Here is a 16,223-nt window from a genome sequence, read left to right as displayed (position 1 = left end):
CTAAGAGACTAAGCACCAAAGTGGTCCTTTACAAATCCTGTCCCTTTTATACTGCAAATAATTTATTATTCTATTCAAGCCTTTCAAAACCATGTGACTTAAGGTCAACTTTTTTTGTACCAAATTACATTTGCTGCTGCTTTTAAGAACAGGTTTAAAAAAAGCTTTTATAAATTATGTAACATAATCATATACAATCCACATATATAAAAAGGGTTTGTTTATTGTAGTTCAAATACATAAACTGAACATTCAAAACATCTTCAAATTAAACTTTAGAAACAAAAGTTTAACATTCAAACAAGAGTATAGTTTACAGGGAACACCAGAAAGGTAAACTGTTGTCTAATCCAGAATAATGATAAAGATCATTTAAAGGTGAATGTGTTCAACCAGCAGTTCTACTCTGGCCAACATGTTAGTTATGACCGTGGCTCCATACCTGAGAAGAAATGACTACATGAATCTTCTCTTAGGCTAAACAAGGCGTGGCCTATATTTGAGAGGGGAGAAGTGAACAAATAAAACTAAAGTGTTTTTTGAGACAAAGGTAAAAGTATGTCCATTAAAATAACCTTACCCTCTGGGAGATAAGAATTCAATTTTCAGTGTTTTCTCTTTTACCCGCTTTAAAAAACAAAATCAAAACAAAACCAACTTGGGTTTTTCTTGGAGTCCGTGGTACCTGCATCTTGCAAGTTGACTACAAATGCCCTTAGGCCTTGCTGTGTAACACTGCTAGAAAGAACGCCACCAAAGTCACTGGCTTCCACACCTCGGAAAGGGATGATTTTAGCTTCAAGGTTTTAGATTTACTAGAGACAGCCTATATTTGAGTATGTATGTCAGTCATGCCACACAAAGAAAAGCATAAATATTCCCAAAGTGTTCTCTGTTCAGCAACTGTTCACGAATGCTTCTCCTTCTGTTCGTCAGATGGTTTTGCAATAGTCTGACTAATGCACATACATGTAAAAACCTGAAAATTGGCTCATGCAAGCATTTTGAATGAATAGATACCCCTGTGGAAGAGTATGCAGAACTACTTCGTTGACCGCCGGGTGGGCTCGGACGCGGTGGGCGGTGGTGGTGGGCCGCGGCGGTCCAGGTCATCCACGTACGCCACGATCAGCTTCCGCCTCTCCTCGGGCACACAGTCTAGTACTAGATACCGTTTGTCGTTCTGCAAAATCTTCTCCACGTCTTTCAGGTGCTGATCAGATTCCTGGATTAGCTTTTTGGATCTGCAATAAGAAAAGAAGTACAAGAATGACTGACTGCTGTTCACTGGTCTTTCAGATATGAGCTGGAAATGTCCATCTAGTTCCTAATTGTGTTTCCACTTTTTTTTTTTAAGAAAAATTTCACTGCAGTGGTCACCTTTGTGGTCGCCTCAGCAAAGACTCCAAGGAGTGAAAGGGCCTCAGAAGCTGAATTACCCTCCCACCCCTACTGGCGGTCCCTCCAGACCAGGGCTGAGGGCGGGTGGGTAGGTCTTGCCCGTGCTGTACCTGTTCTGTGGATGAACAGAGGACTTCAGTCTGCGGGGCTGCCAATCCCAGCATCTTTCACAAGCTTTCACTTTCACATCTTTCACTAAATTAACTATAAAAATGTAGAAAGAAGTCTTACTTCACATCTAATTGAAAAGCCCAAGCTGATGCAAAACATTAAGGATCCTGACCAAAAAAATCCAGTGACAAAATACCTCGAGACCACACCCTCAGCGCTAGCTGTCCTCCCGTGCACGCACCCTTCGTTAGATGTGTCAGAGCTTTCTCTGAGAGCAAGAAAAACTGGAGGAGTGACAGCAACGCCTTCCTGCACGGGCCCTAGGCAAGGTCCGCTCATCCTCCCGGTGACCAACGGCTGGGGCTGGGAACCGACTGGCTATGTTACAGAGAAGTATGGTTTTAAAGCTCTGCTTTTACCATTTCAAGTTTTTACTGAAAAGTAGCCAGCAAACTGCTTTCCTGAAAATGCTTTGCTGAGCTTCAGTGAGACGGTTTAGGAGACTGCAAGCGTCAGCCTGGCTCAGCAGCACTGATCGGTCTTCAGGAGGCAAAGGGAACTGACAGTGACAGACTATTTAAAAAGTCTCTTCACAAAATACAACTCTTAAAGAGGGGGCACTCCTAAAAAAGCAGTGAAGTAAAAATAAGTGTTTAAAAAATTGGATGGGTGGGTAACACAAAATAAGAATTGACATCTGGGCCCTTTCTTTAAAAAAAAAGTAAAGTAGAGATGGACTCGCCGTCTTTGACAGAGTTGGCTTCTTGTCCTTCTTAAAAGTTAATGTCAGCATGTGTGTGAACTGTATGCTTTGCTATTAGAGTAAGGACTAGTGAAGACAGTGACTCAGACGTGAAACATCACATTGCACATACCTATATGTTATAAATTTGGTCTCTTTCAAAAGCGTCCTGAAGTCAGCTTTGGCCGTGATGTATTTGTCTCTGATGTACTCTTCAAACTCTCTTTGTTTTTTCTGTAAGAAGGTGGTAAGATTAGAAAAACAGCCCAATAATTCTACAACTAATATTAATGATTTATAAGACTAGTAATTTGTAAGTCACATCATAAACTAAAAAATTCAAAAGAAGAAGGCAGTAAGGTACATTTGTGTTCACATAACAGTCAGTCATTAAAATGCAGGATCGGCAAGGTATATTTTTAAGACAAAAGGAAAGCAAGAACGTGGAACCATGTAAAACATTTATGAGGCTATTCCCTTTAATCTTCATAACACTTTTAAAAAATAAATTAAGGGTTAAATATAGACTATACTTATATCCTCAAGCACACAGATACTAACGTGGTATAATTTATGGGTACACCAACCATAACATTCAGAACTTTAAGTTATACTGAGCATTTAGCTTTCCTAGTAAAAAAGACTTTATTATCAATTCTAAGCAATCAGAAAAGTCAGAGCTGAGACTGGATCTCTCGAGTACAAGTCTCCCCCTCACACCCAGCTCCATCTGTCTGCTGCTCCACACATCTATTGCAAGGACCTGACAGGGCCTAGAAGGAAGAGTACGGGGTCCTCGGGTTACTGCACAGTCCCGTTCCTACGACACTGACGTAACTCGAATCTCGGTGTAAGTCGAAACGCACCCTAGCCTAAGTCACTTACCTATCCTAACACAGTTGTAAAATAATCTAGAACACAAAAATACAAATACACCGTGTTACTGCGTATTCTTCAGCCACGCGCAACCCAACCAGTTCGCCCACACAGTCCGTAAGTACGATGCTAACGGTGTAGGCAAAACACTCACATCTCAATTTTTAAAAGTTTTTATAGGAGTGAGTGTCATAAACTCAAAAGGTCGTATGTCAAGACTGTGGGAACCCGAGGACCCGCTGTATTGGATCTATGGGTTTCTGACTCGACTAGAGAATACAAGCCGGAAAGGAGAACGATGGGAAGAGAGCACATGCCAGGCCAAGGGTCCCAGAGACCGCAGCCAGCTCCACTTCCCTGAACCACTCCCGGTCTCAGCCCGACTGCGAGAGCAGCAGACCAGGGCTCCGCTCAGCTTCCCGCACCCAGGGTTCCTCCACTGCAGAGGCTCAGGGGCTCCGAACACTGGAGACCGCCCTCCGGGGCTCTGCGGGCAGGACCACATGCCGGCCTGAACGCGCCCGCCTAGGCAACCCTGACTACACAATAAATTAAAACTATGGCTTCTCTAAAGTCCCAAAACACAGGTTTAACCCCAAAGGTTAATTTTTTTTTGTTTCTATTACACTGTCTTGTTAAAATATCATGCAAGAAAGAAAATATGAAATTAAAATTCAGATTTATTTCTCATACACTTCAAAATGATTTGCTTAAAACCATCAGCTTATTTGGTCAAGATACTAGTGCTGCTAATTAAGCACCCAATTAATATTTATAAAGTGATAATAAATCTCACACAAAATCTTCTTACCCTGTCACTGGAGGAGAATTTAATGCACCGAGGATCTTCCTTAATGATTTTTTTTACTTCTTTCCATGTGGATGTTAAGGTAATCTTTAAAAAGACGAGGAAATAAAACATGTAAATACAACTCACTTTTACTGAGGGCATCCCAGCACAGCACACGTGGCACGCAATACACTCCGGCCTGCGCACCCCTGCATGCCCGGCGTAATGAACCGTCCGGAACGGGAGAGCAGCGTTAACAGTCTCTTTGTGATGGCTGGCCACAAGAGTTATTTTCATGGCCAAATGCTCACGGTGGCCTAAGACAATCCCTGCACACCCTGTATCTCCAGGGCAACATCAGACCTTCTGAAGAAACATCTGCGAGAGAGCGGGGAAACAGGAGAAAACCTGGACACCGGGGTGTACAAGCTGCCAGACGGAAACGGAGCGGAGAGGGACCCAACTAACCCTCCTGTCGGGACGGGTCAATGGTCACACACAGCTAAGGACACTGTGAGCAGCCAGGGAAGAGATAAGGACTTAAGAATTGCAAATGCAAGTAATTTTTTTTATAATTCTTGTTTTTCTTGGTGGTGTTTTAAAATCTTATTTACTGATTTTTAGAAAGAGGCGAGAGCAAGGTGATGTGGAGGAGTGGGAAGCATCAACTCCTAGTAGTTGCTTCTTGTATGTCACTTGACTGGGCGAGCCTAGGGCTTCAAATTAGCGACCTCAGCGTTCCAGGTCAATGCTTTTAATTTTTTTTTAATTTATTCATTTTTAGAGAGGAGAGAGAGAGGGAGAGAGAGAAACAGAGAGAGAGAGAAGGGGGGAGGAGCTAGAAGCATCAACTCCCATATGTGCCTTGACCAGGCAAGCCCAGGGTTTCGAACCGGCGACCTCAGCATTTCCAGGTCGACGCTTTATCCACTGCGCTACCACAGGTCAGGCCCAATGCTTTTAATTTTTAAAGAGCAAGAATACCATTAACATTTTACATGAGCATCATAACCCATGAATACCAGTAATGAATCTAGACACCATGACAAATCTTATCAATGTTTTACTTTTTGGTATTATTAACAAAGATTCATGTAGATTAAAATAGGAAAAAAAGAGACTCTTACTGCAGAAGTTTCATCCAGAAGTTGCCTAAAGTGCTCCCTCTTCTTTTTGGTAAGTGCTTCAATGTGTTCATTGAACAGCTTCTCCTTCTCCTCTCTCTCCAACAAGGACCCAGACTCCCAGCGGTGGTCCTTCCGCAGAGTCCTCCGCGTGTCGGACCATGACACATCTGAAGAGCGTACCTAAAACAGAGAGCCGTGTCTGTCACCAGACCGACCTTTTCATACTTCAACAACAAAGGGCATAACTCTTTACAAATGACAATTTTAACAAAGGAGCTTCTGGCGACTTCACCTTAGTTAAGCAGTCACTAAAAATCTGCTCCTTTAAGCCAGAAATCTTACCTCCTAGAGCTCACCTAAGCTATCAAGTGTGGGTTTCAAGGTGGGAAAGGATGAAGGTATCTCCCATCAACCATAGTCCCTAATCACTTTAATAGTATTCAGTACTCTGTTTTGTTTTGTTTTGAATTCAGTGAGAGAAGGGGAAGCAGACAGACTCCTGCATGCACCCTGACCAGGATCCACCAAGCAAGCCCACTAGGGCAGCAGTTCTCAACCTGTGGGCCGTGACCCCCAACGACCAAAACACAGGGGTCGCCTAAAGCCATCGGAAAATACGTATTTATTATATATATATTGGGTTGGGGAATAAGATCGTAGCGTTTCTACCGAAGACTTTTATTTAAACAAAAAATAATTATATCAATAAGTTAATCAATTATATATTCGCTGTTGCTGTTTACAACCTCTTCCCACCTCTCAACCAATTTGTTGATGCCGTTCCGCCAAAAATCGCCTGGTCTGGTGTCGAAGAAGTTGTTGAGCCAGTTTTTAAGGACCTCTTTGTTATCGAAGGTAACGCCCTTCATATGGTTTGACAGGGAGCGGAAAAGATGGTAATTGGTCGGTGCAAGGTCCGGAGAATACGGCGGATGCTGAAGGACCTCCCATTCAAGCTCTTGGAGAGCGGCTTTGACGACTTGTGCAACATGGGGCCTGGCGTTGTCGTGAAGGAGTAAGGTTTGATCATGTCGATCAGGTCTTTTCAGTCGAATAGCCTCATTCACGCGGTGTAGCTGGGCAATGTAGAGCTCCTTGTCGACCATGGCATTCTTTTCGAGCATTTCCCAGTGCACCATGCCCTCCCAGTCCCACCAAACACATATCATGATCTTCTTTGGATGAAGGTCCGGCTTGACTCTCGGCTTTGGCGTATCTCCTGGAGCCACCCACTCCTTTCTTTGCTTCATATTGATGTATAGGCACCATTTCTCATCTCCCGTGATGATTCGGTACAAAAAGCGCTGTTTATGACCGCGTGTTGCTCGATGGCGGGCGAGATGCTGAGAAGCAATTTGAAGGCGACTTTCTTTGTTTTTTCGTTGAGCTCGTGAAGCACCCAGGCTCCCAATTTTTCGGTAAATCCCATTGAATGAAGATGACTGAGAATCGTTTTATGATCGCAGTTCATTTTTTCTGCCAATTCACGACTGGTTTGGCGACCGTTCTCCTTCAAAAGTGATTTGAGAAGTTCTTCATCGAATTCAGAAGGCCTTCCGCTGCGGCACGTGTCATCGACGTCAGAGTCGCCATTTTTGAACTTTGCAAACCATTTCCGTGCTATAGACTCGCCTATGACACCTTCTCCATACATGTCACAAATGTCCCAGGCTGCTTCGGCAGCTTTTTGACCTCGATGAAAAGCAAAGAAGAGCAGGTGTCGAAAATGTTGATTTTTGCCTCCTGGGTATTCCATTTCTAAGCCTCAAAACTAATAAAAAATTAAATAACTCAAAAATACAATTAACATAGTTTTGTAGAGCAGAAAGAGTTTTATCGAATGAATACTTACCCTTTGCCAAACAGCAAACAAATCGTTGTAAAATAAAATATAAAAACGCTATGAACTTATTCCCCAACCCAATATATTTATTATATATACACATATATTATATAAATAAAATATGTATTTTCTGAAATAAAATATATATAAATAAAATATGTATTTTCCGAAATAAAGTATGTATTTTCCGATGGCTTTAGGCAAGGGTCCCCAAACTATGGCCCGCGGGCCACATGCAGCTCCCTGAGGCCATTTATCCGGCCCCCACCGCACTTCCGGAAGGGGCACTTCTTTCACTGGTGGTCAGTGAGAAGAGCATAGTTCCCACTGAAATACTGGTCAGTTTGTTGATTTAAATTTACTTGTTCTTTATTTTAAATGTTATATTTGTTCCTGTTTTGTTTGTTTACTTTAAAATAAGATATATGCAGTGTGCATAGGGATTTGTTCATAGGTTTTTTTATAGTCCGGCCCTCCAATGGTCTGAGGGACAGTGAACTGGCCCCCTGTGTAAAAAGTTTGGGGACCCCTGGCTTTAGGCAACCCCTGTGTTTTGGTCGTTCGACCCCCGCCAGGGTCGCGACCCACAGGTTGAGAACCGCTACACTAGGGGATGATGCTCTGCCCATTTGGGGTGTTGCTCCGTTGCTCAGCAACCAAGCTCTTCTTAGTGCCTGAGGCAGAGGCCATGAAGCCATCCTCAACATCTGGGGCCAACTTGCTCCAATCAAGACATAGCTTCAGGAGGGGAAGAGAGAAAGAGAAAAGCGAGCAAGGAGAGGGAGAAGGGTAGAGAAGCAGAAGGGTGCGTCTCCTGTGGGCCCTGACCAGGAAACAAACACAGGACATCCACACACCAGGCCAATGCTCTACCACTGAGCCAACCAGCCAGCACCCTCAGTACTCTATTTAACATCTTACAAACTTCTAGTAGAAAAGATGGATACAAATGAACTAGGAAATACATTATCTTATTATAGCACCAAGCAGCTCACAGGGAAAAAAAAAAAAAAAAACAAAAACCTCTCAACAAATCTTGAGCTCAAATTTGGACTTATCAACTACATACTGGAAGTGACATCTCCAAGCATAAGGAAGAATTAGCATGGTTAAGAAGACCAGATAACAGACCACCAGAGAGGTCTAGCTGGCTCACCAACCAGTAGAATGGTATGCTTCACAGCTGGTAATGGCCTTAGCAGTAAGTCACACTGCCGCCATGCTAAGAAATATAGGAGGTTAGAAGACAGGTAAGAAAAACACAAAAACATTTATTTACCCAACATTTATCAAGCATCTAAATACATGTCAGGCAAATACTATGCTCGGCCAGGGAACACAAAATAAGATGCTGATCCCTTCCTCCAAAGGGCTCACTTTAGGGAAGACAGGCATGTTTGCCCACAGCCAAAGTGACATGTAGCACGTGTGCAGTGGCACAGAGCACAGGGTGGTAACAGCCACAGTGAGTCTGGATTTGCCCAATGGGCAGGATCAGCCTCCCAGAAGACAGGATACTGTGTGTGCTCTTGGAGAACAAGGAAGTCTGCCACCATGGTGGGAAGTTTAAAAGCATTCTAGATGGAGGGCTGGCAGGAGCAATGGCAGGATTCAGATTAAGTTCGGCAAGCCTGAAGCCTTGTTCAGGACGAGAGGGAGCCAGAGCAGGCAAGGCAACATGAAGGTGGGTGAGTCAGGAATGAACATCTTCCATCACGCTAAGGAGTCTGAATTTGAAATGTGGGCAACTACTAAGAGTATGGAGGACTGTCACCTTCTGCCAGCACTGGGAATTGTCACAAAATCGAATGTGCCTTTTATACAGATTTCTGTGGTTGTAATAAAAATAAATTTGGGGGACACAAGGCAGGGAAAAAAATAAGAAAACGACTCCAATTGTCCAGCGAAGAGACAGGAAACTGAAAACTCATCAGCAGAAACAAGGGGGGAAAATCTGAAGCCCGACAGATGCAACTTAAAGAGTGGCTCCAATGGAAACAAGAAAGAACAGGAAAGATGGCGACAAAGAAGGGGAAGAAACAAGCAGAGGAGCGGAGTAGCCCGGGCACTCACCCCCGGACAGTGTGCCTGCGGATCTCAGCAACCCTGGCAAACAGAAGTGCCTCCCAGAGAGCTGCGTGGTCCCTCCTGGGTCAGGACACCTCCAGCCCTACTTTTCACACCATCTGCACGGACAGTAACGGGCCATCACAATGACGACCCTCCATCAACAAGGGTCAATTATGTTCAGCACACTTGCTCCTTACTATGGACTGTAAGCGTGTAATAATTCAGCATGACTTCCAGCAAGACCAATTAAAATAAAGCTTTGACACTACTAAAGGAGTATGAGTTTTCATGTACACAAAACATCTAACTTCTGAAAATATTAAGTAACTAGATTTTGCCTATTCCAACAGAGCTAATACCAAACACTCAATTTTAGACCACTTTATAAACAACAGGAAAGTGTATCCCTCAGAGTTCTTTAGTTTACAGATAACAGTAAAACGTTCACTAGGAGGTACTGTGGTGGATTTCTCCCGTCCAGCACAGCAGAGAGAGCGAGAGGAGCGTGTACCATGTCAGACAGAAGCGCCTTGAAGTTCTGGATCGCTTCCTCCCGCTTGTGCTGCTCTCGCTCACGGTCGATCTCCTTCGTTTGCTCCGACCGAGCCTTCTGCACCTCCCGCTCCCGCTCCCGCAGGCTGGCCTCGATGCGGGCTTGCCTTTCCAGCTCCTTTTCTTTCTCCGAGTCTAAGTTCTGAAAAAGTGAAAGGACATTATCCTTTTTTCCAACTGCATCAAAACGTTTCCACAAAATAAAATTTGTCAATTACAAATTTCAAAGCCTACTTTTTTACCAAGAATACTGTATATCTAAACACCACACCTCATTTCCGTATCAACTACTGGAGATTCTTTATTCATTTATTTTTTTGTGACAGAAACAGAAAGACAGAAAGAAGAACAGATAGGGACAGACGGACGGGAGAGAGATGAGAAGCATCAATTCTTCATTGTGGCACTTTGGTTCTTCATTGATTGCTTTCTCATATGTGCCTTGACCAGCAGGCTACAGCAGAGCGAGTGACCCCTTGCTCAAGCCAGCGACCTTGGGCTCAAGTCAGCAACCATGGGGTCATGTCTATGATCCCACGCTCAAACCGGTGAGCCCAAGCTCAAGTCGGAGACCTCAGGGTTTCAAACCTGGGTCCTCCGCATCCCAGTCAACGATCTATCTCCTGCCCCACCACTTGGTCAGGCTGGAGATTCTTATATTAAGAATATAAAAAACTCCAAACCCTTAAACAGCAACAAGTGCCTTTATAACGCAATTTCGAATGCCACTATTCCACAGTTACAGTGCAGTGAACACAACGGTTACCTTGGCTATTTTTTCAATGTACTGCTTGAACAGGTCTTCCCGCATTGACGAGCTGTCCACCGCTTTGTAGCGAGGGTCACTCTCTACTTTGTCTTTCACTTTGCTCCATCGGGACTGACTGTCCAGGTGATGATTAGATAACAGTTCAAAGAAATCTGACTTAATCTGCATTTCAAAACAAGATAAAAGAAAGAACAATGAGAAGATCCTCATATCTAAATGCTTACAACTAAAAAAATGTTCACTTGCCTTAAAAATAACTTTTTAAATGCACTTATTTAGAGTAGATTAAATTTCAGTAATTGATAGTATCAAAATTGCTCTTTCATGAGAAATTTAAAAATTAATATACATATCGACTGTCATTTAAAACATCAAAGTCAAGATCAATCATTCTCCAGTGAAATTATTTAAATATAGAAAAATTTTTATGTTGTTTATAACATTTGATCTCAGAATTGCCATGTTTTCATAAGGAATATGAACTCGCATTTATTTTTTAGCTAAGAACCAGCTTATAAACTGAGAGTAAAATAACATAAAGCTGGTAAGAATGATTTACTTTAGCCTGACCAGGCGGTGGCGCAGAGGATAGAGCGTTGGACTGGGATGCGGAAGGACCCAGGTTCGAGACCCCAGGATAGCCAGCTTGAGCATGGGCTCATCTGGCTTGAGCAAAAAAAAAAAAGCTCACTAGCATGGACCCAAGGTCACTGGCTCGATGGGGGGTGTGTGTGTGTGTGTGTATGTATTACTCAGACTGCTGAAGGCCCGCGGTCATGGCACATATGAGAAAGCAATCAATGAACAACTACAGTGTCGCAACGAAAAACTGATGATTGATGCTTCTCATCTCTCTCCGTTCCTGTCTGTCTGATCTATCCCTCTATCTGACTCTCTCTGTCCCTGTAAAAATAAAATAAAATAAAGAATGATTTACTTTAAAAAGTAGATCAATTTAAAAAAATAAATAATTTTTGTTAAAATAGGAGAATTTATAAACAGTTAAGCACAAATAGCAAATCTTATTCATTACAAACCTGAAACTACTGTTAAATATCTAAAAAGAGTTAAGTTTAATTTTTATATTTCAGTTTAAAAAAGATCTATGTTTTTATACCTTCATCTACAAGAAAAGTATAGATTTTCTGTTGGTCATAATTAATCATTACTGAAAAAAAACTGCATTCAGATTTTCTGTACTTTTTAGTCATTAAATAAGTACTTTTACCATTATACAACTCAGAGTATGTACTCAGAGTATGTATTAACATACTCAACTGAAGGACCAAATTAGTAACATTATACCAAAGGCATTAAATAATATGAATCCTTCAATATTAATATATATAATACTTAGAAACCCTTTCCCAAACTGAATTTATAATTTTTTTTTAATAAGGAAAGGTATAAATGAGGCATTCATTTTAATGCACCTTTAAGGACCTGTTTTAAAACTTAAGTCTCATCTAAATTGTTGTGTACTCCTCCTCAGGAATGCACTCAATGTGGCAAAAGCCATTTGGGAAGAATATTCTGACCATGTCAAGAACCTCTCTCTTCTCCCGATAGAGATTAAACATGATGCCTTCCCTCCTGACCAAGGAAAGGAGGAATTAGCAATGGAATCAGAATTTAAAATGTGTGGGCACAAAATAAAGGAGGCATTCCTTCTGCATATTTCAACCCTCACATTTCCTCCTATAACCTCACCTCTCCAATTAGATTAAAATGGGGGTTGATATCCTCTTTGGAAAACACTTGTAAGGTTATAAGAGAACATTTCTACATTAGAGAATTTTAAAAAAGACAAGAGCCACTCAGCTGTGGATTTCCCCACTTCTTAACTTGGCTCTTGACTTTGGAATACGAGAAATACTCATACACCCAGTATTTCCAGACAGTGACGATAAACTTGAGGTAAGTGATGTAACAAATTCACTGTTCACTTTGTCTACTTTGTATTTTGACAGGATGAACACCAAATTCCTAAATGCATGATAACTAGAAGGCAACGTTTATAAAATTCATGTTAAATAAAAACATGTAAGCTGAATCAAAACAGGAATCTTTCTAAGCCATAGGAATTTATATTCTTATAATAATTTTCAAATATTGAACACAAAGCCTATAAAGTGAAAACTATCAAAGTTTTTAAAATGTGTGATGTATATAGACAAAGTAAACTTTAAATAAAACTTTCCAAATATGAAAAAACCTTAACATCTAAGCTATTGAATTTAATAGAGAGAAATAGTCTCCTTAGCCTTATTTATGTAGTGTAACAGAAAAAACTGTTCGCCCTAGCCAGTTGGCTCACTAGTAGAGCATCAGCCCAGCATGTGGATGTCCCAGGTTTGATTCCCGGTCAGGATACACAGAAAGAACATCTGCTTCTCCACCCTGGTCCCCCACCCCTCCAGCAGCCATGGCTCAACTGGTTCAAGGGCATGGGCACTGGGTGCTGAGAATGGCTCCATGCAGGCACTAGAAATGGCTCGATTGTAAGCAAGGTCCCAGATGGGCAGAGCATTGGCCCCAGACTGGGGTTACTGAGTGGATCCCAGTTGGGGTGCATGCAGGAGTCTATCTCCCCTCCTCTCATTTGGGGGGGAAAATTTCAGCAGGAAATTTGAAAGAGAGGAGAGAAAAATGCCAATCTTATAAAAGGATTAACTCCATTATGTGTAACTTCAAATATGTTGTTCCAAAAGGTAAATTATTTGAACCACAATTGTATAAAAATTGGTTATCATGATACATAAAGTATACTCAACAAAAACTTTTGCAAAAAAGAAGGTAGCTACTTTTGCAAACAAAACAGTCTAGTAAAAGTAAACAAAGTTTGTGGGGGTGGGACTTTTTCTATAAAATGGAGAATTACTGGTGAAGACTACATGAAAATGATGTACCTTTTAGCTTGAAAATGCCTACAGAGCAGAAAAAAGATTTTGCCAAAAGTCAATGTCCTTCACGGGCTTTGGCTCAGCAAGTAATTACCTCACGCTTTTATTCTAAAGCGACTGACTCGGTTAGAGAATCACAAGGACTGTGGCACTGATCTTACTCTTCAACCACACAGTTAAAAAAAAAACAGCAAAAACAGTATAGTCAATATATTTCATAAGAATGTGCACTGAAAGTCATAAAGAATGTGTTAAAATTTCATTAACCAAACACTTCTCAGAATAGAAATATACTATAAATGTACTACATTTACCTTACTTTAAAGATTTCTGCTTTCGTGGTCTAATTAGTAATTGATTTTGCATTCTTTCAATTGGCTGAAAAAGTTTTACCTTTTTAAAAAACTTAGCAATTGAACAAAGCCAAACCCATAATTTAAAGAATTAAAATTTTATAATGAAGAGAAACTAAATATAGTAGGTTATTTAGATGTAATGTCTTATCTCTATTAACACATTCTGGGTACAACTCTCATCACTTCATAAGGAAAAAGACTAAAAAACTGTCTAGTACCAGAACTGCAGAAGGCTAAAGTCACCACACAGAGATACCAATGCTTTCCTCACTAGGGAATCCCATAATACTCTGCATATCAGTGATTGACAGCTGTTAGACTGAACTGATTGACAGGCCACACAGCACAAAACCGTAAAGTCTATCCACTTGTTATAAAACAGAATACATAAAATAGTTACATAAAAAAAGTGTTTAGAAAAAAACCCAGTTACAAACGCAAAGAGAAAAACATTCAATTTGTATAAAAGCAATCATACAATATCTAAATCATTCATTTACTTGGTTTTCTTTAATCAAATAAGTTATTACTAAAAGTCAAAAGTAGCAAACAATTCATTAACATGTTTCTAATAAAACACATAAAATGTTTAAGTAGAATGAAATATTTTACACATTTCTTCTGAAAAGCATAATCATTTTACAAAAAAATGTTGATACTGAAATAATTCTGGAAAAGATCTACTTTTGAGGCCCAGTAAATCAGGAAATTTCAGATATTTCTGACAAAAGTTATTTCAATGTTATTTTCAATGAAAGAGGCTTGCTTCTTCCCAATGCAAACTGTTTTATTCCCTAACAACACCTACTAGAATGTCATGTTTTCACTTCCTAGAAGGAGGCAATTTTAAATATCAATAATGATGAGGTTCCGAGGTCCGCCCCCAAAGCGGCCGGGACAGTGGGAGAGCGTTGCATGTTTCCATGGTTCGCGCACCACTGGTGCCATCTCCCTGCCTGCCTGCCTCCCAGTAGTGAGCTCCTCTCCACTCTTTACACTGCCGTCAAATGACATTTGGAATTCATTCATCTTTAATAGCTGACCTTTAATTCTGATAAGCAATAATTTATATGTAAGGTATGTTTACTAAAAGATTAGAAAGTCACTAAAATACTTTTAGAGGGCAAAAAAAAAAAGATAAAGAAGCTTTTGAAACTTAAATGTTACCACCTATAAAGAATCTTGACATCTTAGCAGGCATTTAGCTGGCCCATGAACAGACAGGCCTAACAACCCGTTCTGGGCTTACCAGGCCTCTCAGCATTAATAACATTTAAAGCAAACCTGTGTAGTTTATTTAGTACAGCTATGAAAATAGGTACTGTAGAAGTAAAGTGATAGAATATACTCCTGTTATTTACGCTTGTGAATGAGACAGAAACAGCCCCAGCACGGCCCCTCCCCACTAACACCACCGTCGATCAGACCACTGGAGCTACAGCCACCTTACCTTCTCGCCTCTGGTCTTCGAATCTTCTTTCTCCTTCTTCCTCGCAGCCGCCACAAATTCATTGAACAAGGCTTCTCGATCTTTCATCTTTTCAATTGCTTTGAATCTTGAATCTTTAGCATGCTTGGCTGCAAATTCACTAAAAGTAGCTCTGTAACAAAATGGCAAGTGTGCTAACTTTGTTAGAGCTATTTCTTCTGCTTGTCAAAAGGCATAGCAGAAGATACCATTTTTCCAGCAAGAGTATGTGCCAAAAAAGACACTGAATCCTACCATCTGCTTAAACAGTGAACAACGATCTACATACAGAAAGTAAAAAGGTCTAAAGGATGAAAATGTCGTTAGAGGTCTGTTTTACTATCAGATTGGTGGTAGGAAGATCCACACACAGCAGAGAGCAAAGAACGTGTGTGCTTAAGAGACTTAAGAGCTCCTCTAGCTCCATCCTGAGATGAGGCTGAGTCCTGCCCATGGTGGAGTAACTCTTACTGAACTGATTTCAAGCAGTAGACAACAAAGAGGTAGAGTACAACTGAGGCAAGCCCCACTGCCCTCTGCCATGGCACCATTTCCCAAGATGTAAAGCTAGGGTACAAGCAGAGTACAATGGTCCCAATGAGCTAGAAGTAGCAAGAGTCTGGGTGCTAAAATACCAGAAAAAGAAGCTGGAGAGAGAGAGGGAGCCCCAGAAGACTACCCCATAGGGTTCCCTGAGTCTATAGCCAAGGCCGAGCTGTGCAAGAGCAGAAAAAGACCACTCCCTGTAACAAGCTGTTACATGGGACAGAGAGACATTAGAGACCGAGGAGAGCTGCAGGAGAAAATAAACACAGTATTGCCTGACCAGGTGGTGGCGCAGTGGATAGAGCGTCTGACTGGGATGCAGAGGACCCAGGTTCGAGACCCTGAGGTCACCAGCTTGAGCGCGGGCTCATCTGGTTTGAGCAAAGCTCACCAGCTTAGACCCAAGGTCGCTGGCTCAAGCATGGGGTCACTCGGTCTGCTGAAGGCCCACGGTCAAGGCACACATGAGAAAGCAAGCCATGAACAACTAAAGTGCCACAATGAAAAACTGATGATGGATGCATCTCATCTCTCTCCGTTCCTGTCTGTCCCTATCTATCCCTCTCTCTGACTCTCTCTGTCCCTGTAAAACATAAATAAATAATAAACACAGTATCAGGAAAACAAGCTTCAAAGATCCATAAGGGAAACAAAGCAGAAAGGTTAGGA

The 16,223-nt window shown here is 41.5% G+C and overlaps 1 protein-coding gene across 9 annotated transcripts in view; it reads right to left on the bottom strand.

Moving 5' to 3' along the window:
- Nucleotides 1-205: 205 nt before the first annotated feature.
- The window catches only part of TCERG1 (transcription elongation regulator 1), a 62,732-nt gene continuing 46,714 nt past the window's right edge, over nucleotides 206-16,223 (bottom strand). For 8 of the 9 annotated variants that reach the window (XM_066272888.1, XM_066272896.1, XM_066272890.1 and 5 more), the window contains 7 exons: nucleotides 14,991-15,141; nucleotides 10,279-10,443; nucleotides 9,472-9,654; nucleotides 5,048-5,227; nucleotides 3,942-4,025; nucleotides 2,388-2,488; nucleotides 206-1,244 (listed from right to left, as the gene is read on the bottom strand). In XM_066272888.1, coding sequence (XP_066128985.1) covers nucleotides 1,043-1,244; nucleotides 2,388-2,488; nucleotides 3,942-4,025; nucleotides 5,048-5,227; nucleotides 9,472-9,654; nucleotides 10,279-10,443; nucleotides 14,991-15,141 — 1,066 coding nt within the window. In that variant the 3' untranslated portion in view covers nucleotides 206-1,042. Of the gene's footprint in view, nucleotides 1,245-1,511; nucleotides 1,606-2,387; nucleotides 2,489-3,941; nucleotides 4,026-5,047; nucleotides 5,228-9,471; nucleotides 9,655-10,278; nucleotides 10,444-14,990; nucleotides 15,142-16,223 lie in introns of all 9 variants that reach the window. The other variant, XR_010731055.1, reaches the window with a different exon arrangement.

The sequence above is a fragment of the Saccopteryx bilineata genome, chromosome 4, assembly GCF_036850765.1.
Source record: "Saccopteryx bilineata isolate mSacBil1 chromosome 4, mSacBil1_pri_phased_curated, whole genome shotgun sequence".
Classification (NCBI taxonomy): Eukaryota; Metazoa; Chordata; class Mammalia; order Chiroptera; family Emballonuridae; genus Saccopteryx; species Saccopteryx bilineata.
This window is presented reverse-complemented; position numbering and strand designations above follow the sequence as displayed.